Source organism: Clarias gariepinus, chromosome 14 (genome assembly GCF_024256425.1).
Source record: "Clarias gariepinus isolate MV-2021 ecotype Netherlands chromosome 14, CGAR_prim_01v2, whole genome shotgun sequence".
Lineage (NCBI taxonomy): Eukaryota > Metazoa > Chordata > Actinopteri > Siluriformes > Clariidae > Clarias > Clarias gariepinus.
Window position 1 is genome coordinate 19,431,096 of NC_071113.1, and position 14,862 is coordinate 19,445,957.

The 14,862-nt window shown below is 37.0% G+C and overlaps 1 protein-coding gene across 11 annotated transcripts in view; it reads right to left on the reverse strand.

Annotated features, from left to right (window-relative positions):
• Positions 1-124: 124 nt before the first annotated feature.
• arhgap12b (Rho GTPase activating protein 12b) overlaps positions 125-14,862 on the reverse strand; it is a 53,073-nt gene continuing 38,335 nt past the window's right edge. For 5 of the 11 annotated variants that reach the window (XM_053511897.1, XM_053511898.1, XM_053511900.1 and 2 more), the window contains 14 exons: positions 14,207-14,281; positions 13,600-13,671; positions 13,084-13,145; positions 11,577-11,658; positions 10,939-11,052; positions 9,894-9,995; positions 9,691-9,789; positions 9,073-9,175; positions 8,876-8,992; positions 6,541-6,639; positions 6,243-6,320; positions 5,794-5,928; positions 4,529-4,634; positions 125-1,869 (listed from right to left, as the gene is read on the reverse strand). In XM_053511897.1, the coding sequence (XP_053367872.1) occupies positions 1,695-1,869; positions 4,529-4,634; positions 5,794-5,928; positions 6,243-6,320; positions 6,541-6,639; positions 8,876-8,992; positions 9,073-9,175; positions 9,691-9,789; positions 9,894-9,995; positions 10,939-11,052; positions 11,577-11,658; positions 13,084-13,145; positions 13,600-13,671; positions 14,207-14,281 (1,419 nt within the window). In that variant the 3' untranslated portion in view covers positions 125-1,694. The remainder of the gene's footprint in view (positions 1,870-4,528; positions 4,635-5,793; positions 5,929-6,242; positions 6,321-6,540; positions 6,640-8,875; positions 8,993-9,072; positions 9,176-9,690; positions 9,790-9,893; positions 9,996-10,938; positions 11,053-11,576; positions 11,659-13,083; positions 13,146-13,599; positions 13,672-14,206; positions 14,282-14,862) is intronic. The other 6 variants (XM_053511903.1, XM_053511902.1, XM_053511904.1 and 3 more) reach the window with 6 other exon arrangements.

Sequence of the window (14,862 nt, forward strand, 5' to 3'; positions counted from 1 at the left end):
ACTTATGTAAAACGTTAACATATAAAATTTTACATGTGAAATTGACTTTAAAAGAAACACAAAAAGCAAATAAGCCTTAGCATGTAGTAAACGTGGTTAAATAAAACACACATGAACAGTAATATAGTTTGCATGTAACATCTTTTTTATTTAGGATTAGACATGTCAATGTCAGAAACAGTAGTTAGTCTCACAATTACATTCAAATGTGCTGTTCACAATGCATTGCAATACAACCCTTCATCTGAAGCAATTGATATCTCATTAATTACTCTAATATTTATTATACAATATTAGGGAAATCTTTTGCACTTCAAAAGATTTCAATTTTTTTTAATCGTAGTCTGTACATATATTTTGGAACTCCTGTATAAAAGGCTTTTTCATAATGTGTACCTGAACAAAGCATGTGCAGCATGACCACACCATAAACACTATTTCCTGTACAACCCTGCCTTTTTCTTTTCATACTGATGTAGAAAGAGAGAGAGAGAGAGAGAGAGAGAGAAGTAGATGGTGAGATATATTGATCTGAAACAGGAGCATTAGGACCGAACGAAAACATCTCCACTTTCAAATTCCAGTAATGCAGGAGTGGGGAAAGTATTGGGAGAGTAGTGTATGGACCAAGAATTACAAAATAATAATAATAAAAAAAATAATGTAGGCAGGAGAGAAAGAGAGATGCAACCAAATCTTAAATTATGTTAACCTGTTTATTTTTTTCCTTCTTAGACAGAGAAGAAACCTGACCATGTCCTACTTTCACTTCCATATCCTAACATTTCCGTAATCCAGTTATTTGATTAGAGTGTTACAGTGGAGAGTTCCCCAGAGCTCATGGAGCCTTTTGTGACCATACTGGGTGAAATGCTGCCAAAAGGAGATGAACAGATCAGTAATCCAGTAGTCAGTTGTGGAAGAAAATCTTTCCAGTTTCATCATAGAATGAAATTGCAGTCAAAATGGCAGATAGTATAAGCTCGGCAAGCAGAACCAGAAGAAACCATGTCTAGTAAGCCAAGTAAATCCTTCTCGAGTTCAATTATGTAACATGTAATACTGACGATAAGCCATTACTCAAATTTATGTTGAATAATGTCTCACTTTCCATCCACAGATTAGCTGTTGAGAAGCAATACTGCATTTCATGTTTACTTTTCACGTTATTTCAGGGAAAAAAATGTTCAGAAGTGCAGATTTGCCCATAATGGGAAGAAGTGAAACTCCAGACCAGTTTCAGGTTTACTTCAGTATTCACTATATACATACACTTAAAATATTCTCATATTCCGTGATGCTCAGCCCACAGCAAAGTCATCCATACTGGTATAGATAAAAGTGTAACATCCAGTTAGAGCAAAAAACAAATGATGATCCACTGTGCCAAACAAATGAACAAGTCCATCCAGCTTATTCTTATATATCAGGAGTAGCAGCTCCTTTTCAGGAATAGTAAACCAGGGAAATAGCTGCACATCTTCAAAAGCAGGAAGTGCATCAAGTACCTTTTAACATTTCAACGACTTAACAATGTTATAATGCAGATATTCTTGTATTTATATGTTCAGTATTAAAGCCTGGTCCACAGAAATTGAAGCATGCCATTGCTTTTACATGACTGATTCTGCAGTGGTCATGGGTTGGCATTATTTTTGGAGAAGCAGCGCTTGAGTGTACAGACCACAGGCCCTCTACCTGCCAAATATGTTGTCATATTCCAGAAGGATCAGTTCTACAATCTGGTTCTGGTAGACCATATGGACGGCCATGTTGCCGGTTTCGGTCTCGGGTCGCAGAAGGGTCGGGCCGAACACGATAGCCACGCTCTGAGTTGTCATCCTGTTCGCCTCTCCATGTTCAATCACTCTGAAGAAAAGAAAAAGCGTGACAGATTTATAATCGCCCCAATTTTATGGCCACACCTATTTTAAAAAATAAATAAATCACTGATATATTCAACTGTATGATTAACAAAATAAACAAAAACAACTAAAGACCAAGGTAGAATAGAATGTCTTTCACTGTAATGTAAACATACAAGTACGGGTTTAATGCTTTTCCGAGAGTAAAATGTCAGGGCATGATGTTTATGAACCAGCACTACCTCTGTCTTCCATCTCCAGTTAGACTGAACTAAGAGTCATTTAAATGCAAATGGAGGCAAATGTCAGTGTTTGATATGGCGATGAAATCTGAACTCAGTCCCAACACAGACCTTCACTGAGTGTGAGCTAGCAGGCTGCAGTGATCATAAAGAACGACTACACCCTCTAGCACACCAACTCCATCTACTCACCTTTTCCATCTAGCTGGCCACAGCAGGAGCGCAGTGTAAAAGATGTTTAGAGTGGCTATAAGTGACACTCAATCAAAATAATGGAGGTGATAAACTTGTTTGAAGATTACAGCCAGTTCTATGACCTTTCTCTAACACTGCAATTCCGTTTTAGAGACCCAATGTTAATTTTGGGCCACCATCGCAGTTAGTTACTGCCTTGTCCTCTACCTGAATAAGCAGATGCAAATTACAGATTTACAGAAGCAGGGCATTGTTTATTTCACTGCACCAGCACTACATGAATGCAAGCATGATTAACCGAGCTAAATATAACATATTACCTCCTTTGATTTGATGCAATACAAAGAAATTCTGTCTCCAATTTATTTTGAGCACATAGAGGACTCAGTAACCTCTCATAAAAACACACAAAATACCCCAATACAGGATTGCACAAATTCCCGCTACAATGATAACTTCCCCAGTTACACTATAATTATTTATCAATTTAACAACAAGAATTTTATTGAAATTTATTATTATACCAAAGTCACAGAACACAGGGTCTTCTTTTACATAGTGCAATAAAAGTCTGCATTTCTTTAAAGGCATAAATCTAAAGCAGAATAAGAGTCCTTCTAATAACAATAATTATAGTATGATATAATTATTAGCTTAGCTTAAAACAATTAACACTATACGTCAAAAAATGAAGAAAAAAAAAAATAATGCACAGCCAAACAAAAAGTTACTTTAGATATAAAGTAGTAATCGATGTCTAAAAAAAAAAGGAAAAGAAGTCCTTAGCTAGGTTTGCCAATATTACCACAGATAAAGTTTAAGTAATGAAACATAATTAACTAAAAGCCTAATCACCATTAAAATATATTATTTTATGATTAATTCTGAAGCCCTCTTGTTATAATCGCATCCAATTTTTTGATTCACTGCCATCAGCGCTTCACCTTCACACCGGGGTGGGGGTGTGTGTGTGTGTGGGGGGGGGGGGGTGTTCTGTGTCTGAGAGCATTTTATGAGTGTGTAAGAGGTGAAATACAGGTCAATGTGAGCACTACATCAATGACAACGTCACCGACAATTTGTCTCTTACCATCCTCTTAAATTATTAGTCCACACTGGAAGGCTTTAGACTTCCATTCCTTACTCTTCTTAACGTACATCTTTCCTATTAGATTCGCAGAGATACTGAACGATGTGCTTTAAGCTTTAAAAAAAAAAAATCAATAAGCTTTTATATAGCACGGTTTACTCAAGATAATTTGCCTGTAGTCACGTGCCATTATATAACACAATTGTAAAGATCTCACTAGTTAGGTCAAATATGTTCAAATGCAACAGTTAGTGTCTCTTGTTTGTGTACTGGGATTCTGAAGTGCACCTGATAATTACCACTGTGCTAGTGTCCGTCCATGGCTACTAAAATGACATAGCTCTGAACAGTTAATATGGAGGAAAATACCGCTCACATAATGTACACAAGAGGACTGCAACAGAGGGATCAGACTATATGAGCACTTTATGCTAATGTGGGAGGTGACAGTAGTGATCAGTAAAACTGTGTGTATCCTGTGCATTTTTAAAATAATGGTATAAATGGCAAATGCATTCAAGTGTGTGAGAGTGCATCATAAAATTTTAAGACAATCTCAGCTACACTTAAAATGACTTGCAGAACCCCAAAATGCTGGTGCTGGAGATTAATGTAGGTAGGATTATTACACAGGCAATATACTAATGTAATAACTCCACCACACCACACATACATACACATAGACTATATAGCATCCAACATTTCAGTACCTGCAGTACTTAACATGCCGGTTAATCTTTATTTAGTTTAATCAGTCCAGTCAACCTCTCTCGCCCTTTGTAGATTTTCCAATCTCTCTCTCTCTCTCTCATTTTAGATTCCAGCATCACACCATGGTGTCATCAGGATGTGGTCTATCACCTATCTCCTTGCATATCCCCCTCCCTCTTACCATCACCCAGTCTTTTCCATAATGATGTAGTTGGCCAGTGTCCAGATCTGTCTCAGTAATGGAGTGAGATAACTCAATACAGACGGCATAAACAGAACACACGCTGTACCCTACTCACCTCTAAAGAACATGAACATACGCATCTAAATCAATACTATGTTCCTTTTTCAGCCTTATACTCTAGAACACCGAATCCATTACAGTTCGAAGTAATACGTTAACCTCTAAAGATATAGGACGTTACCTTTTCAGATGTCTGAACAGGACTTGCATTGTCTCCTGATTTGGTTTTGGCAGCTGCTTGATTAAATCTTTTATGGCCTGAAGTCGCTGCTTGTAGTCCGAGTTTTCTGGTGGGGGGAAAAAATTGAATGAAAGTGGCATTAGTGCTGACCTTTTATTATTTCTGACAAAACATGGTTTGTGGCTCCCTCTTGTGGCTGCAGAGCACACACAAAATCGAACTAAATAGAATATTAACGGTAATCTCATTTAAGATGTGAAATATGTTACAATTTAGCAAATTATCTTGACTTTGTAAACAGTAGATATATCAGCAGTTAATACAATGCCCAGCTGAAATTTTTAACCTAAATGTATTATAACCAGAGTGCTCATTTTACTTGCTCTGGTAAAATATACTGCTAGGACAACAAGGCAACATTTCAGAAGGGCCAAATTATTGTCCTGCATCACAAAATAATAATAACGTGGGTAATGAACTTGGGAAATGAGCCTGTAAGGACTGTGCTGAACTGTCGATTTAGAAGAAATGTTTTCAGACAATAGAGAGAACAATTAAATGCTTGGTAAAGTTGCATTGTAACAAATCATAACTATGTTTACACACAATGTGATGAGAACTTTCAACAGGATTGGGACAAACCACTTGTTACCATAAGAAAATCACTTGTTAGTAACGCTTATAATTTTATGCAAAAAGGCTTCAATTTGTTAGGAAGCAAAAAAGATTGGATTTTATTGAAAAGGTCATGTGGTCTGATGAGTTCACACCGACCCTATTCCAGAGGATGGGTGTGTCAGGGTAAGAAAGGATGTAGATGAAGTGATGCAGCCATCATGCATAGTGCCCCTTGTACAAGTGTTATGATCTGGGGTTGCTTCAGTTGGTCAGGTCGAGGCTCAGCAACATTATTTGGCAATAAAATGAAGTCAGCTGAATATACTGAATGACCAGGTTTTTTCTTTACCCCATGCCACGGGTTTATTCCAGGACTCAAACTGTGAAAGAGTGGCTCTGGAAGCATGAGGAATCATTTTCACACATGCATTGGACAACACATTGTGTGCCGTAAAACGAGCTACAGGCTGTCAAATGAAATCTTAACATGTGCAACTTTTTTGTGTTGGGTTGGCAGGGTATCTAAAGCATTCAATTCATAGGAACAATTAGTTTTAAACATTCTAAATGTTCACCCATTTACTACTTTTTTTTAAATTATCATTATTTTACTTTATAGCAAATATGCAACAAAAACGTCAACTTACTGATGGCATTAACAAAGTCATTAAAGTAGGAATAGGTGAAAAGGGGCTCTGGAAGCTCCCGGAAAAACATCTTCAGCGCACCAGTGATCACATGGATATCCTCCCATTTACTGTCTGCTAGATCCACCTTCTCATCTGTTTTTCACACACACACACACACACACACACACACACACACACACACACACACACACACACATATATAAAAATTTACATCAGAGTAATTGTAGTATTACATAAATTATACATCAATTCAAAACATTGCTGTATGATGTGTATGATGCATATAAAAATATATGTTTAGTAACTGCATATGAGAACCGATTACATAATTATAAACTCCATGTGGATGGTGATTTGATTCAGACAAATAACAGGCACACAGTAAACGCATCAAGAGACTGAAAGCACATTTATACTAAAACTACATAAATACACACAGTCCATACCATGATTGACAGCAAAGCGCAGTTTCTGAATGACAGCCAGATTTCCACTGACTCTGTATAATCCATCAACATTTAAGCCTGTATATATTAAAAAAAAAGAAGAAAAAAAAGAGAAATAATAATAAAATAAATTAAGAAAAGAGAGAGAGAGAGAGAGAGAGAGAGAACAATATATTGCATATTTTATTTAATAAATAAACAATGCATTATTTATTTATTTATTTCAGGTTTTATGTAATTTATAATACACTGTCTTGTTCACTAATGTAATCAGGTATAGTGAAATGCTCTTGTGCACCTGCGCTCTCCACATGCTCAATACACATTCGGACAAAGTTGGGAACTGAGGTGTTCTCCCTGGAACAGAGACTGGTAATACTGCACCCAAACACCTGATCTGAAAACAGATTAGATGGAAGAACATGTAACAAAGAACTGAAAGAGAAAAAAGAGTAACTGAAGCAAACTGCTGTTAATTGGATCATGCTCCTGTCATCCAAAGATGGGTCGTTCATGAATGATTCGTTCCTTCTGAACGAGTCTTTAACATGACTTAGACTAACGAGTAGTCTCAGAAAGTGATTCGTTCAGTGATTATGTACTGGAAACTGAAATGAGTAGTTCTGTTTGAATTTTCTAGTCCGAATCGTTCATTCTTTTGTCACGTGACTCCCAGATGCTATGCAGTGCAAAATATTCAAAAGAACGAACGACTTGGAATAGAAGACTTATCACGTCTCATAGTCTTCATTATCTAAGAGTCATTCCATCATTAAGAGTCACATGACAAAAACGGACAAGAAGATATGAGAGGTGAGCTGCTCATTCTGTTCATCATAATATGTCCTTAGATGCATTGTAATATTTTCATTACTGGAACTATAGCCAAAATTTGTGTATGTAGACGTTTATTAAAAATGTAAAATTTTATTTTATTTCTGAGCAAAAAAACAAAATGAACATAAGGATTCAAAATAAGATTTGTTTATTTTAGTGAACAAAATTCAAAGAACTGAGTCCCTCGGTTTATTAACTGGCAAAAATCGTTCAAACTGCACATGTTGGTTAAGTAACTCTTTCTTTATAGTAACTCTTCTTCCTGTTTTTTTAATTTTTTATCAGAGTTCCTGACAAAGGAGGGGTGCAGCCTGTCTAGCATCCACAGACGGCTACAGAATGTTTATGCAGATGACACCATTGGCAAAAGCAACGTGCACAGATGGATAAAGTAATCTAAAGAACAGGAAACCAGAATTGAAGACAAACCACACAGTGGGGGACCATCAACTGCAACCACTTACACAAAAGTGACCTGATTTTTTTCAAAGAGGATTCAAGGGTTCAACAGTTGCACAAATGCATCACTTGTAATGGAGACAGTAAAAACAGGACTTGTGTATAATGAAAGAGCATGCACCAGCATGTGTAATGTGAATGACCTACAGTGGAGCGAAAAAGTATTTAGTTAGCCACCAAATGTGCAAGTTCTCCCACTTAAGAAGATGAGAGAGGCCTGTAATTAAAAATATATATATATAACAAAATAAAAAAATCCAGAAAATCACAATGTAGAATTTTTAAAGAATTAATCGAGTCCAGAGAGCTGGGATCAAAGTAACAAAGGCTACCATCAGTAAAACACTATGCCACCAGAGACTCAAATCCCCCAGTGCCAGACGTGTCGCCCTGCTTAAGCCAGTACATGTCCAGGCCCATCTGAAGTTTGCTAGAGAGCATTTGGATGATTCAGAAGAGGATTGGGAGAATGTCATATGAGACCAAAATAAAACTTCGTGTTTAAAGGAGTTTTGGAAAAGAATGCTGAGTTGCATCCAAAGAACACCATACCAACTGTGAAGCATGGGGGTGGAAACATCATGCTTTAGGGCTGTTTTTCTGCAAAGAGACCAGGACGATGATCCGTGTAAAGGAAAGAATAAATGGGGCCATGTATCGTGGGATTTTGAGAGAAAACCTCTTTCCATCAGCAAGGGCATTGAAGATGAAACGTGGCTGGGTCTTTTAGCATGACAATGATCCCAAACACACTGCTCGGGAAATGAAGGAGTGGCTTTCGTAAGAAGCATTTCAAGGTCCTGGCCTAGCCACTCTCCAGATCTCAACCCCATAGAAAGTCTTTGGAGGGAGTTGATAGTCTGTGTTGCCCAGCGACAGCCCCAAAACATCACTGTTCTAGAGGAGATCTGCATGGAGGAGTGGACCAAAATACCAGCAACAGTGTGTGAAAACCTTGTGAAGACTTACAAAAAAAGGTTTGACCTCTGTCATTGCCAACAAAGGGGATATAACAAAGTATTGAGATAAAATTTTGTTATTAACCAAATATTTATTTTCCACCATAATTTGCACAAAGATTCTTTAAAAATCCTACAATGTGTTTTTCTGGATTTTTTTTTTCTTATTTTGTCTCTCATAGTTAAAGTATACCTATGATGAAAATTACAGGCCTCTCTCATCCTTTTAAGTGGAAGAACTTGCACAATTAGTGGCTGACTAAATACTTTTTATTTAAAAAGTATGTCAGTTATTAAAACGCCCACTTTTGCATTACTTTCCGTACAGCCCTCATATAAGAAGTTGAGCCCACAAAAAAAGTGTTGATATTGTGTTACCTTTAATGTAGCCTTTATCTCGGACAGCCTGTAAGGTCGGTCGTCGAGTGAGGAATTTCTTAAGCTTGACTCTGGTCTTCTTCTGATCAGCTGATTCCATAGCGGCACTCTTCATTGCTGTGCACAGAAACATTATTACTCTTTAGAGCAAAATAAGTGCGTTTACATTGAAAAGATCGTTGGATGCTTTTCCATACCTTTGCTTTTTTTGAAATCTCTGTGTTCTTTTTCTTTGTCTTGTTTCTCTGTTCCTGGAGACTCAGGCATGTCCTCTTCAATAGCCTCATCTGACTCCCAGGCCTGTAACACACACAATGAAGCACAGCAGTGACACTGGTTTCTGAGCATTAACTTGCGATTAATTAAAGTGTACAATGTCTCTTTTAAACAGAAGATAATGCTACTGCTCAAATCACAGATTACACAGATTACAGTACCAATCAAAAATGTGTACATTTTTCTATTATAGAACCATAGTGGAGAATTAACTATGAAATAACATATATGGCATCACGTAATTAAGTGAACAGGCAGTTGTTATTTTAAGTCAGCTGTTCTGGAACGGTTCTTGCAAGAAAAGCATTGTCCATGATTAAACTGGCTCTCATGAAGACCATCCCAGGAAAGCAAGACCTTTACAGAGCATAAGTATCTGAGACATCTCAATATCAACTCTTCAAAGGGAATAATTGCACATTTTGGATTCCTTCTGCATTGTTTTACAATGTATAAAGAAATAATGGAATAAGGCGTGTCAAAACTTCTGACTGGTAGTGTGAATGTGTATAATAGATGTGTAGATGTGATACACTTACATGTGTATTGATAACCTCAGTGAGAGCCCTGTACCAGTCTGTGATGACGCTGTCTATCTCCGACTGGATCAGCAGCTCTGTTCCCTGACGCGTCTTTAGCTGGGATGAGAAGGTCAACCGGGATCATTAGTCATCATGTTTGGTTTAGTTAGATTATTTGTAAAGTACAACACTGGAGGTATTGCCTTTAACTTGTGTTTTACCTCAATAACATGCTTCTTGCTGGACTTGTCTTTAGATGCCCACTCCACTGACCCGCCACGCAGATCCACAGCAAATTCTGGCTTCGACTGGTTTCCTCCAAACTTCTCAAGCACAAATATGAAATTAAATAAACACATACTGCATTAGATTTTTTTGATAATTTGCACAAGTTATTATTTCTTGTCTTAGAGTTCTTTCATGTTACACATCTTTCACGTCTTTATCATTAGTGTTACTGTGTCATTATGAGGTGCTGCTCAACGAGGTTACTGATCACCGTGACAACAAGCTTGAGATGTCAGATGTTAGTTGTAGATTAAAGGAAAGGTTTTACAAATAAAGGTAAAATGAGATTATATACTGATTACGAGCACCTACAAGGGTGTATTCTACCATAAACATTTCATTTGAATACTGTATATGCAGAGACATTCACACATATTTATTAAGTTTTTCAAAACACAAGACAGGTTTTCATCTTAAAACACAATCCAAACATTAAACTAGATTTAAAACGTGGTGGCTGAAAACTGGCATGCAATACGATTCGCATGTGATTTATTTTTCACATGAGGAAACGCATGCTAGTGTGTGTGTGTGTGTGTGTGTGTGTGTGTGTGTGTGTGTGGTCAAAAGCGTTTCTAATTGCAACCAACTTGAAAGGAAGAAATGCTTTCAATGACACATTTGTGTCCACAACCTGAGTGAAAGGCAAGCAGAACAGAGCAGAGAAGTTAAAGTATGACACAAGCAGGATGGAAACATGCAGAGGCAAAGTGAACTGGACAATCCACATGAGCAGCTCTTAGAACAGCTTATTAATTGAGCCTCAGAGGGAAGTTTAAAAAAAAAAAAATCCCTTTTAAAATACTTTATGTACTTATTTAGATAGCAGATATACATCAAGCCATATTAAATCAAAATTAAACGCTCATATCTCTATATTTGAGTAAACAGGTAATAATAATAATACTAATTGTAAAGAATAAAAAAACTGTTCTAAGCTCTGCTCAGAGGTGACTGTGTAAAGAGACGCGCACATACAGAATGAGGCCCAAAGTTTTTATAGGAGACTGCAGGACGAGGCTTAACTGAACGCTTCCAGTTGCTTAGCAACGAGAGGAGGAGCTCAGGGAATGAGCCATTGCGGTAGTACGACTTTGAAGAAAAGAGAAGAGAAGAAAAGAGAAGAGCGAGAATGGTAATGTAAAAAAAAGATTCACAATCACAACATACACAGAGAAGGGAAAATGGAGAGATGAATAACTCAGGAGGAAGCCACCAGATGAATTAATTCTAGTTTAACACTAATTCAGCTCTATAATAAAAGCCACACCTGGCCTGCAAAGTTTACACAACCCACTTACAACTTAGGTTAAATGAAATAGAATAAGTTTAGTTTATACCTACTTTATCATGTATTCGTGTTTAAACATATTACGCAGTAAATTGTATAGTTATAATTTTAATTGTACAGTATAATTCAGTAACTTCAGTGAAAAAGTATGTACATACTGTATGAGAATGAGAAATGTAAGTTTGGGAGTTTAAGGGGTAAACTGCATGATACAACAGATACAATACACAACCGTATCACTCTCACAGTAAAGGAGACTTAACTTTACTACAAATCAGTTTGAAGAATTGAGAAAAGAGCTTAGAGAGCAGGAGTGAATACACACCCAGCTGGTGGCGCTGTTCTGACCCTTAGCAAAGAGCAGCGTGGAACCCTGCAGTACCGTCCAGGACGATGTCCAGTTCTTCCTATACAACAGGAGGAGAGCAGAACCAACAAACCATCATTACACTTTTCTATGTGGTTAGTTACACTACCTACAAATAAGCAATCTGCAGGGAACAAATATAATTAAGATCTGAGGAAGTATCATAACATATTCCATTCTGTTTTTACTTCTTGTAGATTATTAAGATACTAAAATCAGTAGAATAGCCCATGCTCGACTAAGCAGCAGAAACATTCCATTCCTTTACTAATATCAAGGGGCTTTCACAAACTTCAACGGCCCTACCATGCTTAAATGAATTGCGCCTGTCCAACCATATTCACTCGTTATAACATGCAGCACATGAAACAGAGCTGCGTCAGTGAATAACTAATGTGAAATAAATAAAGGCAGACATTGATCACTTTGTATTTGGTAACCAATCATGGCTACTCATTTGGAATCAGCGAGGGAATTTATTTAGATTCATTTTCATTAGAATTTCTGCATTTTTTAGTCTGTTCCTCTTATCAGACAGAACGTGTGCAGCCGTGCTGAATAATCACTCGCCGTCAGCCCACATGCATGGAGCGGTAAGGTAAACCCGAGCTGCCTTGGCCAAAGCTGGGACCTGGTCTTTATTTCTCTCCTCATTATTATTAAGAGTAAAGCTCAGGCTTTTTGAGGGCTCCTGCTATATTCTGCTATAACTTTTCGTACTTAATTTATTCACACTGTTCTGCCTTAGAAAAAAACATAGAATTTTGCATGTTAATGAGGCTGACGACTTGTTTTGATCAGCATCATCACAACAATATTGGTGTATGCGATTGGACAGTCGAGAGACAACCCATCGGTAAAAATTTGGTGATTATCGGACGATTCATATCAGCAGCCAATCAACTGGAGCACACAGATAAACAATGTATTTTACATGAAGTTGATGTGTAGTAGACAGTTTGCATTTTGGTCATATCAATTCCTTTCAGGTAGTTTGAATTGTGTCGTTTCTGTCGAGTCACAGCTGTTTTTACTGTTGTAGTCACCTGAACATGAACATGTATATACAGTATATACACAGTGACGTAGGCAAAAGGAGCAGTGGTCCATTAGAAAACTACAAATCCTGAAATATTTGCACAGAACCATATATGCACTGGTATTGTCGTTAGTTGTACATTTTTGTATAATGTATTTAAATCTTGTTTGTTATTTTCCCCTGGCACCTTTGGAGTAATACCGAGATAAGATGTATTTAAACTAGTAGTGAGGGAAAGATATAGGAATCCTGCACTTCAGGTCAGTGGCTAATTTACTTTAAGTAGCAATATTACAAATTACCCAAATTACAGTTGGGTAAAAAGACACACATTATTTTAGTCCTGTTTCAGATGATGGCATGTGAATTAATGAAAGTACAATGTGATCTCTAATGTGATGTTTTTCGTTCAGATGCACAGTGTACCTGACTTTCTTTCCATGTTCAGTGATCTTGGTGACATTCAGGACTCCGCATTTTTCTGACAGCTAAAGAGAAGAGGAGAAAAAAAATAATCAGGAGATAATTAAATGGCTTGCTAAATAACAAATATGCTTTGTCTACTATAACTTAAGAGTAACTCTACATCCAAGATCCTGAAAAAGTGATCTAAAACTCATCCAAGGAAGGGAAGAGGAATGCACTCTTATACATAAAATAAGCGAAGATTTTTTTAAAAATATTTGTACCTACCAAAGTTCATGTTTTTTATGTATATTTAAGTGTAAAAAAAGTTTAAGAGTTCAAACTATAATAGTTAGGAGACAATACCAATTTACTAATTTATGACAGTTTTCTACAAATTTAGCATCGTCTTATTTTCTTACATACACACACACACACACACACACACACACAGGGTAAATGAGCCTAAGGTTAATTAGATTAAAAAAGTAAAACACACAAAAATATATATGCACATGCATTAGTATGTATACTAACTGTAGGGCAGTGTTTAGGTGAAGAAGGCCAGGAGTCAGAGTCGGGGGAGTTAGGTTTGTTGGTCCCAGACTCCTAAAAACCAAAAATATAAAATAAAGATTGAAGTTAGTTGCACAAAGGCGGAGCATAAGCTTAAAGGACGAGTGCAAAATAAGAAGAAAGGATGAGAGCAATCTGAGCAAGCCTGAAGGTTTGTCAATTTCCCTTGTTGGCTTAACCGACAGCAGGCTTAGATGGCAATTGTTATTTATTCAGTTACATTTTGCCAGGTAAATCCTATGCATTTACATTTTACATTTTCTCATCTTTGAGGAAAAGCTAAAACGAAATTTCAATCCTTCAGTGTGATAAAGGTCAAAAGCCATGCAGGAAGTGACATACGTTCAGGCTACATCACAGGTTAGTAAAATCTACATGATTTGGTATTAATTAAGCAGCATCCTCTCATCTCTCATCACACACACACACACACACACACACAAGCATGTGCTAGAATGCGTTTGATCAATTTGTTCCATTTCACTGATTCCTGAAAATACAACTAAAATCATGGGTGATTGTCATCTCTGATTGGTCCTAACTCATTGAACTCATAGTGGGCACTAACTTGATATCGGTACAATGATAGGCCGAGACCTCTGGAGAAGTGTCCCATGGTGAAGCGCCTATTTTTGACTGACAGCTGGGGGTAAAAAAAATTAATGTGCAGTAAATTATTTTGTTGTGTTTAAAGAGACTTTACTGTTACTGTTTTAAATGCGGTATGAATCGTTTAATCTCATAAATGTGATATTTTAGTCAAAACCAAAAGTCTATTACTGTGTTGCTAAAGCCACCTCCTATACATACACAGCACATATAAAAATAAAGATAAAAATAAACTCGAACATTCTTTTCAAGCACACACAAACAGTATCAGGCAATAGTTTGGAGACAAGTCTGGATTTAATTTTTACATTTTAAAACAATACTGGACTTTATCAAAACTATAAAATAACACGATTAATAACAACAGTCAAGTCAGTTCACTCCATCACTCTCCTTCTTGGACAAATAGCTTGTACATAATGTCGAAGTGTGTTTGGGGTCAACGTCCTCTTGGAAGACCAATGATTGTGTCACTAAGTGCAAACCATTTGGAATGGCATGTCACTGCAAAATGGTGTAGTTGCCATGTTGGTTAAGTTGCCATGTTTGGCTCGCAATTTTGACTAAGTCTCCAACACTGTTAAAAAAAAATCACTCCCCACACTATCACACCTC